Source organism: Rhineura floridana, chromosome 9, assembly GCF_030035675.1.
Source record: "Rhineura floridana isolate rRhiFlo1 chromosome 9, rRhiFlo1.hap2, whole genome shotgun sequence".
NCBI classification, from domain to species: Eukaryota; Metazoa; Chordata; class Lepidosauria; order Squamata; family Rhineuridae; genus Rhineura; species Rhineura floridana.
In genome coordinates, this window is record NC_084488.1 from 5,749,452 (window position 1) to 5,762,438 (window position 12,987).

General features: G+C 43.3%; 1 protein-coding gene across 1 annotated transcript in view; it reads right to left on the reverse strand.

Moving 5' to 3' along the window:
* BOD1L1 (biorientation of chromosomes in cell division 1 like 1) overlaps window positions 1–12,987 on the reverse strand; it is a 68,587-nt gene that overhangs the window by 26,285 nt on the left and 29,315 nt on the right. Inside the window, exons 11-15 of the mRNA XM_061585470.1 lie at window positions 12,507–12,574; window positions 11,023–11,092; window positions 1,379–1,452; window positions 889–973; window positions 634–713 (exon numbers count right to left, since the gene is read on the reverse strand). Coding sequence (XP_061441454.1) covers window positions 634–713; window positions 889–973; window positions 1,379–1,452; window positions 11,023–11,092; window positions 12,507–12,574 — 377 coding nt within the window. The remainder of the gene's footprint in view (window positions 1–633; window positions 714–888; window positions 974–1,378; window positions 1,453–11,022; window positions 11,093–12,506; window positions 12,575–12,987) is intronic.

Here is a 12,987-nt window from a genome sequence, read left to right on the forward strand (position 1 = left end):
CCACAATGCTTCTTTCCAGTTGTTTTGCTGCTGTCCTGAACCTGGGCTCTTTGTTTAGTTCTCTTAGACAAACCATACAAACCACAGGACAAGCCTTGATTACAGCTCATGGTCACTCTGGGGAGAACTACATCACAGCCCTGGGTTCAGATGACACACTATGCCAAACCATGGCTCTGCCCAGTGTGGCAAGCAGAACCACTAGGGAAGAGAAGGTGGCCACAATATCCTCTACAAGAGCCCACACATTTGCTCTAAGCCATGATTTGGCTTACTGTGCTGTGCGAAACAAGCCCATTACATAAACTGAATGTGCAATCAGCAAAAGCTGATAAACAAGTAGCAGCACAGGTACAGGCAGGCCTCGCCTTTCGGCGTTGCGCTAATGCGGCGGCTTTCAATTCCGGAAAGTCCCCGCTTTAAGGCGCTTGTTCTGCTTTTACGGCAGTTTTTTCGTCACGCGCCATTTTCGCATCATTTTCGTGCAATGCGCACCATTATTTTCAATGGGTTCCGCTTTTCGGCGGCAGTCCAGAACGGAACCTGCAGTATAAGTGGGGCCTGCCTGTATGTACTTTACATGCCCAATGGATTTCAGTAAATCACATAGTTGAAAACATATTCAAAATATACCGTATTAATTTCTGGGTTGGCTTCAAAATACTGGCTCTGTTCAGCTTCCTCCGCCAAAATCTGACACACTGGACCACCATCTGCAAAATAATTTTAACAATTTTCTGAAATATTTTCCAAAGACATAGGAAAAAAGAGTGCTGAAACCTTGTAGATAACTTTTTCTAAATTATATTGGCCTGCAAGCCATCCCACGCCAATCTAGTCACATGTTCACCAGAGACAATAAGGTAAGAGTGCTTATTGGTAAACTACCTGATTCACCCTCTCCAGTAGCAGGATGTTTGTCTGTTTCTGGCATGAAGCTCTCTTCCTTCTGATCAGGTATTTCTACCTGCAACTAAGAGGAGGGGAGAGATGAGACAAATGAGATTTTTTTTTGCTGTCTGGTTTTGTTTACTGCCTCCTAGTGAACTAGTCCAGCATTGTCTTCTGAACAGGAGCCAGCCAAGATGCATCAGCAATGCATCAGTTACAGCTCTCCACTGTTGTCTGTCTCTAGTATCTGGTGTTAGGAGGGATACCACCTCTGAATAAGAAGGCCTCGTTTTGCTACCTCAATACAGACATCATGCCTTTGACAGACCAAAAAGACTACCTAATTATTCAGAGTGTACCTGAAAATCTATCGTCTAACTTTGATTTTCAAATATTGAGTTAAGAGACCAATTTTAATACCAAGTGTTTTCAAAAAGGTGGTTTTTTTCTTCAGTAAAGTAAAACATGTAAAGAAAGAAATGCAAACCTCTAATGATTTCTCTCTAGAAATGTGGACTTCTGCCACTTCTGACATGACAGTAGCATCTGACGTTTCAAGTGCTAAAATACAAAAGCACAAAGGCAGAAATATTATTTATTATTATTATTAATTATTATTTACATTTATACCCCGCCTTTCTTTTCATGATAGAAACCCAATGTGGCTTACATATGCTTCCCAGGCGGTCTCCCATCCTGGCACTGACCAGACCAGACCCTGCTTAGGCTCAGCAGGGAGCTGGCCTCATGTGCCTTCAGACCATAGCCTGGGACCAGGAATACAAGGAATATTAATAGCACTGAATGTTCAAAGCGCTTCACAACGTTCTCTCAATCATTTCATGAACTTGTAGGGTAAACCAATTTATATTGTGGATGTAGATTAAAGATTGGAAAATACTGGTTTGTTTACTGCCTCCTAGTGACTTCATGGCAGATCTCAGATTTAAAGTTGCGACTTCCTGATACGCCATTCCACTTCCTTAGCACTATGGTAGCACAAGCTGAATCAAGATGGATTTTTACAACTATTACAAAGTGCTCTCAGAACTATGCAAACAAGTTTCAGTTGGATGGTGTGTGCAAAGAGTATTTCTACACATACAAGGGTAGGGCAAGCAGTTCCCCAAGAGACCTAATAACTTCCCCCTCCAATCCCAAATCCATTGGCTTCAGTTCAGAGGCACTATGCCTGCTGGATCCTATCGCATGCACATTTTATCTCCATTAGAAATAATAATAATAATAATAATAAATTTAATTTTTGTGTCGCCTATCTGGCCGAAGCCACTCTAGACGACGTACAAACTAAAATTCAGTAAATTACAATACAATACAGATAAAATACAATAAAATCAGAACGATCATTAATCACAGCAGCATGAAATCAGTTAGGGCGATCAATAGATAATAAAATATCCCAAAAAAGTTAGCCCTCCCCGGAATTCCTGAAGGCCTGTCCAAAAAGCCAAGTTTTTAATGCCCGGCGAAATATATCCAGGGAAGGGGCATGGCGAAGATCGAATGGGAGGGAGTTCCAGAGAGTGGGGGCCGCCACTGAAAATGCCCTCTCTCTAGTCCCTACCAACCTAGCTGTTTTCGTTGGTGGGACTGAGAGAAGGCCCTGTGTGGCTGATCTGGTTGGGCGGCTTAATTTGTGGTACTGGAGGCGCTCCTTCAGATAAACTGGGCCGAGACCGTATAGGGATTTAAAGGTTAATACCAACACCTTGAATTGGGCCCGGAAAACAACTGGCAGCCAATGTAGGTGAAATAATACTGGCGTGATGTGATCACGGCAGCGGCTGTTTGTAAGCAACCGAGCCGCCGCATTCTGCACCAGTTGTACTTTCCGGACCGTTTTCAAGGGTAACCCCACGTAGAGCGCATTGCAGTAGTCTAATCGAGAGGTGACCAGGGCGTGTACCACCAGTGGGAGCTGATGAATAGGGAGGTAGGGTTGCAGCCTCTGTATGAGATGTAATTGGTACCAAGCTGCCCGGCTCACTGCCGAAATCTGAGCCTCCATGGACAGCTTGGAATCAAGAACCACCCCGAGGCTGCGGACCTGATCTTTCAGGGGTAAACTCACCCCATTAAACTGTAGGTCAACAGCACCCAACCTCCCCCTGTCACCCACAAGTAGCACCTCGGTCTTATCAGGATTGAGCTTCAGTCTGTTCCTTCCCATCCATCCACTCACGGATTCCAGGCACTTGGACAAGGTCTCCACAGCCATCTCTGGTGAAGATTTAAAGGAGAGATAGAGCTGCGTGTCATCTGCATATTGATGACATCGCAGCCCAAAACTCCTGATGATAGCTCCCAGCGGCTTTACATAGATGTTAAATAGCATGGGAGAGAGGATAGAACCCTGTGGCACTCCGCATGTGAGGGGCCAAGGGTCTGAAACCTCATCTCCCAATGCTACCTGTTGATGCCTGTCAGAGAGAGAGGAACGGAACCACTGCAAAACAGTGCCTCCTATTCCCAATCCTTCCAGGCGATCCAACAAGATACCGTGGTCGACGGTATCAAAAGCCGCCGAGAGATCCAGGAGGACAAGAAAGGTGGATTCTCCCCCGTCTAATGCCCTCCTCATATCATCCACCAGAGCGACCAAGGCTGTTTCAGTACTATGTCCAGTCCTGAAACCCGATTGGTATGGATCCAAATAATCCGTTTCATCCAAGTGTGCTGCCAACTGGCCAGCCACCACTCGCTCAATGATCTTCCCCAAAAATGGCAGATTTGAAACGGGGCGAAAGTTGTTCAAGACTTTGGGATCCAAGGAGGCCTTTTTCAAAATAGGTTTTATAATTGCCTCCTTGAGGGCTGGTGGCAAAACACCCTCCTTCAAGGATGCATTTACCACCGCCCTGATCCCTTTGCCTAATTTCTCCCTACATTTCATAAGAAACCATGATGGGCAAGGATCAATCAGACAGGTGGTAGACTTTACCGTTGAAAGCACCTTGTCCAAAAATAATTTGCTTGATGCAGTTTTCATCAGCAGCACTGAAATGCTCTTATTAAAAATAAGTTATGTTACAATTTGTAGGTCATCCTTATTTCAGAGGAAGCTCTTCTGGCATCATATTAGCAAGATTTTGTGTTCTGGAATCTGCTTTTCACCGTGCCTTATACACAGCTTGCAAAACAACAACTCATCTCCAAATTGCAATTAGTTACTTCACTGACAGCATCCTGTTGGACAAGTTCCATTTCCTTTCAGTTGTGATATGCTATTGCAGAGGCTGCCGACCAGATTCCCTCTCCCAATATAACTTGTTAGAAAAGGGAGTCTTGACCTTGTGCGTGTGTTTAAGTTTCTAGCTTGTCCCTCATCCTTACGACACTGATTCCACTTATTGGCTCAGTTTTCAGCAACCAGAACATTGTAAAGGCCTCTTTAACCCCTTCCTCTCCAACATGAGACGCAACAAAGGATTTTGAAGAGCACTCGCTTTCTTATGCACCTCAGCTGCTCAGCAGACACAGGCAGATGGAGAGGCCTCTTTGGGTGGAGGGGTTATGCTGAGCACCAGGCAGGAAGCCTGTGCCTCCCAGTTGCTTATTTCAACTTTAAAAATGTTTAAAATTCCAATTTACTGGAACTTCCTATTGTAAATATATCTAGCTACTGGTATTATTCCAAGAACCCTTGCAAAAACAATGCTTTTTTAAAAAAAATTAAAAATATGTACACAGTTTCATTGTTACTATACTAGGCTATAAGAAAAATATTTCATTTTTTAAATATACTGTGAAAGGCAGAGTTAGATCTTAGTTTCTCAAACAGTAACAGGGTGTTTACATTCTTTGCAGTTTTGAACTATGAAATTCACTGTCTGCTGTGCATACTCAGCTCTGACACAAGACATGATTATTTTTTAAACAACTTCCTTTTGCCTAGGAAGAATCATCTCCAACAAAGCAGGAGTGCTCTAAAATGTCTCTAATGGGAAAGGTTTTACAAATTTAATACTTGCCATATACAACACAATTTAAATATCAAAGCAAAGAGATTCCCTTGTAAATATCTGACTGTGAAATAATACCTTAGTAGATTTTTTCTCAAAAATAATAGCTAAGGGCAATATGCAACCAAATAGTTCTGTTAGGGCAAGGATTTCTGTCTCTGCAATGGAGCTCTTCCCTGTGGGCCTCCCACAGCCTTCCCAGACCTGCTCTGAACGGTTGAGGGAACCCCCAGAACAGATTTAGGGAGCACATGTGGAGAGGAGAGGAGAGGGAGGGGAAGTTCTGTGGCACAGCGAGAAGTCCTTGTGGTAGTGAAACTACTTCCTAAGATGTGAAATGCAATAAAGCTTAACAAACCCACAGGACAAAACAGAGAATAGCGTACTAATTCCATTGTAGCCAAGACACGCGACAAGGGCTAAATTTGATGTTCAGGATGTGGAGGGGAAATGCTGTTGCAAGAATTGGAGGGGGAAGGGGCAACTTCTGATCTCCTATTTGCTTCCTTACATATATGCACAGGCACACTCCAACTCACCAGTGTGTCTGGAGCCTCAGTAAGGCAGCTGGTGTAGAGCACTCGTGACTTCCTTTCACAAATATCACTCATCTCAGATCAGGAGAGGGAGAAGATTAGCTGCTTTTTTCTTCTTTTCGTTGCCTACCACTAACTAATTTTATTGAAATCGAAAATGTGGGGTTCAACTGAAATGCGTATTAGGATCTCTAGCCTTATTGCTAAACTAGCTACTGTGGTGAATAGTTTTTCAGACATTTAATTTTAGTGCACTAAACACTATGGCAGGGGTAGGGAACCACTTTTGAAAGGAGAGTGGGCTCATCCATGTGTCAATCACCTGACATTATATGACATCTGGAGGATCTGAGCTCACTGGAAAGCAGCGGGACTTGTATTTGGCGCTGAATTTAAACAGTGCCAAATGCAAGCCTCGCTGCCAAGAAACAAAAGGGAGGTCATGAGTGGGCCCAGCACCAATGAGTGGCCAGGATGGACGCTGGCCAAGGGCCCAGGAGCTCACAGGGGCCCCTCACCAACAGCAGTGCTGGATTGTTGGAAATGGGACAAGAGCAACTCCTGTTTGGGTTCTTTTGTTTGTATTCCAGACGGAAGATAGAGTTAGGGCCTTCAGCTGGCTAGGCTTGCCTAACTTTACCTGTGCTGTTCTCTACCTAACTTCCTTCCATTGTAAACTGATATGCTCAGGGAAGCTGACCTGCCCTTCCTTCCTTTGTCTTCTTCTTCGACTATCTGAGGAGAGAGGAGACGTCTTTGCTCTCTCTCCTGAAAAATGAGGGCAATACCCAAGTCTGGGCATTGCACCTCCAACTTAGTTAGTTAGAACTAGGTATGCCTTTCCTATCTACTATGTATTTCTATAAATAAAGCAGCTTTTCTTATTTTACTAAGTCTTAAGTCTCAGTGATCTAAATGCAGAGTAAAAGCCTGCTACTTAGCTAAATACACATACTGTTACACCTGCAGCTCAGACTGCTGAGTATCTCTGCATATTTATATTCCTATAACAAAGGGTTATGCGAGCCAGTTAGTTAAACTGAATTGAGAGTTGTGCCTGAAAACTAAAAGGGCTAAGTACTGTCTGTGATTTACAAAGAGATCAAAAAGTAGGCTTTAGGTTAGAGAAAGAAAAGCAGACAAAAGATAAGAAACCATGGCCGAAGAATCAATGCTTAATACAAGCATACAAGCCTTAATACAAGGCTGGAGAAGGACAATTATGTGATTTGGAGTCTTCAAATGACCATACTTTTGGAAGGGGAGAATCTGCATGGAATCCTGACTGATCCTGAACCCTCAGCAGCAGATGAAGCAGCCACTGCATCCTGGAAGCGTAAGGATGCCAAAGTGAAGTCTCCTTTTTTCTGCTTTATCAGAGGAGGCACTAAATGTTTGCATGGACTGTAGGAATGCTAAAGAAATATGGGAAAAGCTTGAAAATGTGTATCACAGAAAATCTAAAAATCATGTGATGTTTCCCTATAAGTCACTGTACACACTGAAACAATTGGACAGAGAAAATCTGAATCCACATCTGGAGAGATTTACAAGTCTGCTCCGAGAATTAGACAGATGTGGAAGATTGTTGGATGAAGATTTACAAAACATTATTTTGATGGCCTCTCTAAATCAACATCATTAAATAACGGCTTTCCTACTAGAACACACAGATCAGAACTTGGATCAGATTATTGCATATTTGAAAGATCAGGACTATAAAGAGAGACAGGAACAACCTCTGTCTGAAAAAGCAAATTTTACTGTGGGCAGAAACAGCAAGGCACAGGATAGAGAGATGAGTCATGCCCTGAAGCTACAGCAGGGTATAGAAAAAGGAAGAATTGCTTCAAATGCAAATCTCTTAATCACCTTCAAAGAGATTGTCCTAGAAGGGAGACAGGATAAAGAGTTGATTTTGAACAGAAGCAAGCTGAAAGAATATCAGTTAGCCAAACTAAAGTGAAGGATTCCATTTACTATGTATCTGATAGAAAGAATGATATTATAAAAACAGATTTTTAACTGACACTGGTTGTACCGCACATTTAATAAATAATAAAAATTTGTTTAAGAACTTTAGCCCCCATACACAGAATGTAATTACAGCATCAGGAGATGTTTTCTGTTCTCAAGGAATAGGCACAGTGGAGCTGCTTTGCAAAACGCCAGAGGGCACCAGAGATCTTGAACTGAAAAACTGACTATTTGTTCCAGCATTTAAAGATAATTTAATGCTACAAAAATAATGAAGTTTGGACATGAATTGTGTTTATATGACAAAGTTTTAGATGAAGAAGTATGTTGTACTGCAAAATTGAAAAATGGATGTTTGCATTTGGAATATTTTATAACTATGCATGCAAATACAGCCAAAGAAACCTGTGATTCTGGATGTGTACATGTTTGGCATTGACGAATGGGACACGCCAGCTTAGTCAGAATCAATGCTCTAAAGAAAGAAAATTTGGCTAGAGACATTAACACTGGACAATGTAAATCCACAAAAAAATGTGAATGTTGCATAAAGACAAAAAGTGTGAAACCAAAATTTCCTAAGAAAAGTGAAAGGAAAACTACAAAACCTCTAGAATTAATTCACACTGACCTTCATGGACTCATTAGAATGCCATCACAGGGCGGAAATTTATACATACTTTCATAGTATATACATACTCAAGGTATACTACAGTGTACCTACTGAGAGAGAAAAGTACTTCAAAAATTGAAGGACTATATCAGAATTGCTTCCAACAAATTTGGCAGAAAGCCACAAATTATAAGATCCAACAATGGAGGAGAATTTGTGTCCACAGCTATGCAAGACTTTCTAAGTGAGGAAGGCATAGAGCACCAGACTACTGTTGTTTATACTCCAGAACAAAATGGGGTCGTGGAACACATGAACTGGACTCCTGGACAGATGATTCGTTCCTTGTTAGAAGATGCACAGTTACCACAGAAGTACTGGGGGGAAGCAGCGGTTACTGCCACCTATCTGCAGAACCAATTTCCGGCAGCTACAACCAACAAAATACATTTCAAGCTATGGCATGATTGGACACCAAGTGTGTCTCACCTTTGTGTATTTGGCTGCAAGGCCTTTGTACGCATCCTGGAACAAAAGAGGTCAAAATTTGACAACACGGCCAAGGAAGGAATATTCATTGGATATTCTTCAACGCAGAAGGGATACCAAGTCATAGATTCCAAAACTGGCAAAGCTGCAGTATACAGAGCTGTCCACTTTGATGACGGAAAGTGTGCACACCAACAGAAGGGGCGCCACACCAAACAGATGACAGCGAAATGGAATAAGCTGAACTATTCTTCCACAACAGAAGAGATCACAATAATACACCAGCAGAGGAAGATGAGAAGTCTGAGCTAGAAGAGGCATCAGAGCCAGAAGGGGCAGCTGAAACGCCAGCACCCAGATGCTCTGAAAGCACCAACAAAGGTGTACCACCAGAGACTTGCTTACCTCATGAGAAATGAACTTCCAGAGCCAGAGACCTGGAAAGAGATTGAAGCCTTACCCAAAGATGAAGCTGAGAGGTGGAAGCAGGCAGCCGAGGAAGAGCTGGAAGCTGTAAACAAGAATAAAACTTGGACACTGACCAACCTTCCTCAAGGAAGAAAAGCTGTAGGCTGCAAGTGGATATTCAAGAAAAAGCCAGATGCTGAAGGAAAAGTTGAGAGATACAAGGCAAGACTAGTCGTCAAAGGATCCTCTCAAATATATGAACAAGACTACTATCAAACATTTACTCCTGTAGTCAAACACACTATCAGAACTCTTCTGAGTGTTGCTGCTAAGAAGAAAATGCAGGTGGAAGACATGGATATAAAAACAGCCTTGCATGGAGAAATAGAAGAGGAAGTCTACATGCAACATCCACCAGGGGTTGAAGTTCCAGGAAAGGAAATGCTAGTGTGTAAACTTCAAAAATCCATCTATGGTCTTAAACAGGCTGCCACAGCCTGGAATGAGAAACTGAGCAAAATGCTTTTAAAGGAAGGCTTTGTACAAGGCAGAGCAGAGCCATGCCTGTACAGCAGATTCAGAAGCAACAGATGGACTTACTGATTTATACTGATGATCTACTGTTGGCTTATCAAGATGGACCTGGTCACCTCTTCATGCTGCCCATCTTCGTTGCTGTCAGTACTGCCTGGCACGACTCGAATAAGCGAGTGATGCGAGGCAAAAGAGATGGGTGCTTGCGTGCTCACACCAGGAAGTGGCAGCAGCAGCGCCTTTTCCTTCTCCTGCAGAAGTTACTGGTGGGCGAGGTGAGAAAGGATGGGTGGGAAGCAGGGAGGCTTCCGCTTGAACACCTGAGAAGGAAGAGGCATGGCTGTCGCTGCTGCTTCACATGCCACGAGTGAGCAGCCACCCTCTTCACCTTGTATCACCCACTCCCTCCAGCAGTGCCAGGCAGCAGCGGTGCCTCCTCCTTCAGTGTGGAACAAAAGCCTCCCTCCTTCTCACCTCTCTTTTCCCGCCTCAGAGACTTGCCACACACTGGCAACTTCTGCAGCCCAGTGCATGCAAGAAGAGCGGTGGCAGCCCCTACCAGGGAGGGGTGTACACTGGAGGGGAGCCCTAGAGGGGTCTGTGAGAGAGGAGAAGGGCATGGAGGCGAGGCAAAAGAGAGGTGTTGGGGAGGAAGAAGGAGCAGGAGGGTTAGGGGGTAGTAGGCGGGGCTGGAGAGAGAAAGAAAGTGCAGGTGTAGGGCTGGAGGGGCTGGTGACAGAAATAAAAATGGCATGGGAGATGAGGGATTGGGGTGTGGGAAAATGGAGGGATAGGGGCAGAAGGAATGAGGAGTTGGGGTGTGTGTGAGTGAGAGTGAGAGAAAGAGGCATGGGACATGAGAAGAAAAGGATGGCCATGGAGGTGGGAGAGGCTGGTGAGTGAATAAGAAAAATGGGAGTATGGGGCAGCAAGGGCTGGGATGAAGGAAAAAGGAGGGGTTGGGGGCAGGGGTAGCTGGTGAGTGTGTGTATGAGAGAGGAAGAACAGGTGTTTGGGGTGTGAGGATGTAAAGGGAAAGGGATAGGTTATGGGGTAAGGAGGAAAATGAGGGGTATGGGGGTGAGGGGGAGAAAGAGGGGCCAAATGAAAGAAAAAAGCTAAGGATGAATGGAGAACTATGGTAGGGAAAGGGGTGCATAAGGTGTTAAGGCAGTGGTGGCTGCCGTGAGGCAACACCTGGGTGCCCTGGGGACAAGGGGCCACGGTGCCCAATGGTCCCCAGAAACCCAGAGCCAGTCCCGGTCATGAGTGCCCTCCTGATTATCCCTTGGCATACACAGCTTTACCTGCCCCGTACCTGATTCATATGACGCCAGGGTGGGTGACAGTGAGGTGTGGTCTGATTAAAACAGCTGCACAGGCCAAACTGGCCAATCTGGAGAGCCAGTTGGGCCTGCAGGTCAGAGGTTCCTCACCTCTGCACTTGTACTGGGCAGTCATGGACATTGTGGATAAAGTGGTTTATGCAGTTTTATATTAAAAGAACGGTACCTTTACTTCTGCTGATTGGTACCCAAGATCATGACCTACAACAGCTCAGCTAATTACTGTCATTAGAAACAGGAATTACCTTTGGCAATGTCTTCTGGTCGAATCTCTTCAGAGAGATTTTCCTTTGCCAGATTTCTACATTGTGGATCCTATGAAATCAAAGAGAGAAAACTCTGTCAGGACTACTAATATCCAAGTCGGTGGACAGCATGCTCCTGTGAGGACTCAAGACGCTACACTGCAGAATAAAAGAAATTGCATCAGTTCTTAAATGAATTCATGTTGAATGGTGTCTAATACACAGGACAGTCTAATAGAAGGCTCTCTTACAGAGCAAAATATATGCAATAATTTAAATTAAGCATGTGAGGCTGTTTATTTTGTTAATTACATTTACATCCTGCTCTTTCTCCCAGAAGGAGCCAAGGCCTCTTGTCCTCAGTCATGTGACCCATGTATCGCGGCAAGCCCAACAAAAGCGAGCGGCAGGGGGGGTTAAGCCTTTCACATGGCCATCACTTAACTACAGGGGGGAACTTCCTCCAAAAACTCCTAATTAGGGCACACTCCGGTTGTCAAATTATCCAATACTTACACTAAAACGCATGACCGCTGTTCTACAGGCATGGAAATACCTGCATACAAAGCCTGAATATTATGTTAATAAAACACAAAAAAGTTGTCTTAAATGTCTGAGTATTTGGCATGCAGTATCAGCGTGGCAAGAGCCATACTCTAACTTAAGCAAGTTTGTGCTCTTAGAAGGTATAAGCAAAGTGGGAGGCGGAGTAATTTGACACACAGGGCACAATTCATCAGGAAATTCTTCAGGGTGACCCTCAGTGAAAAGAATGAGAGATGTTCAAGAGTACTACTGAGCAGCCATTGTTAATTTCATAATAGCCTCTGCACAGGACATCCCAATCTGGGAGAGAGCTATAAACTTAAGAGCAAGTTAATGTACAGGATCAGGGGGTTCAAAAAGCCTCCTACTATTTGTAAACGGGAGAGGGTTTTTAATCCCTGCACAGAAGAACTTGCATTTCAACAGGAGGCAAGCGGTCTCATAAGAGGAAGAGAATGGAATCCATTAGTGTTCCAGCAAAAATACTATCATCAACAGTCCTGACTGAAGCTCTGTCTAAAATCCTGAAGAGTTGCTCCAAGCCTGCAATTTGCATATTATGTGACAGTGTATTATGACATATGGCAATGGATGGAGTTTGCATTTTAAAAATGGGAGGAACAGGGCAGCAGATCACATTGGAACTTTCAGCAAATCTACCCTCCTTGGAACTATATCTCCGTTACTGCAGCTATAACCAGGGATACTAGAAAGTGGCTTTGACTGTGTTTCACAAGTAGACTACTAATGCAGGGTGTGACAGTAATGCTGATGCATGATTGAACTAGGACTTCGAAAGTTCAGGGTGATAAATCAGCCAATCAACATCTTCTGAAAAGTTTGCAGGATTCAAAGTTAAGTTTCATTTTCTCCTGAATAAATCGACAAGCTAAATCAAAAGATTGCTCAAAAGGGTAAAAAAATTCAAAACACAGTACCTCAACAGCTGTCATCTTAGTCCTTTGTTCCAGTTCTTCAGCCACAACTGAAATAATTTCTTGGTTGTCTAAGAAAAGTAATTTAAACATTTATACACACTTGATTATTCCTGCTACAATGTTATTCCTATCTTGCAAAATTTGATGTTATCTCTTAAACGCTCCCAACAATTGTTTTTAAAACAGCTTTCTCTTTTCCACTTTGAGCACCTGGACATAAGAAACTGACTCACATTTTATAAGTGAATAGAGAATCAAAATCAAGTGTTTTTCCCTCCAGACTTTGTTATAAAATCCTGAAAATTTACTTCTTTATGCAGAAGTACTGTATATAAGCAAGCCTGCAGCTTGATTCTTGTGTATACTATTCAGAAGACTGAAAACAATAGACTGAATAAATACAATTAGGATTAGGCCATTATTCTAGAGAAAACAGCCTCATCCTAATTACTCAATTGTTTGCAGTGATGCTGAGTAAGTA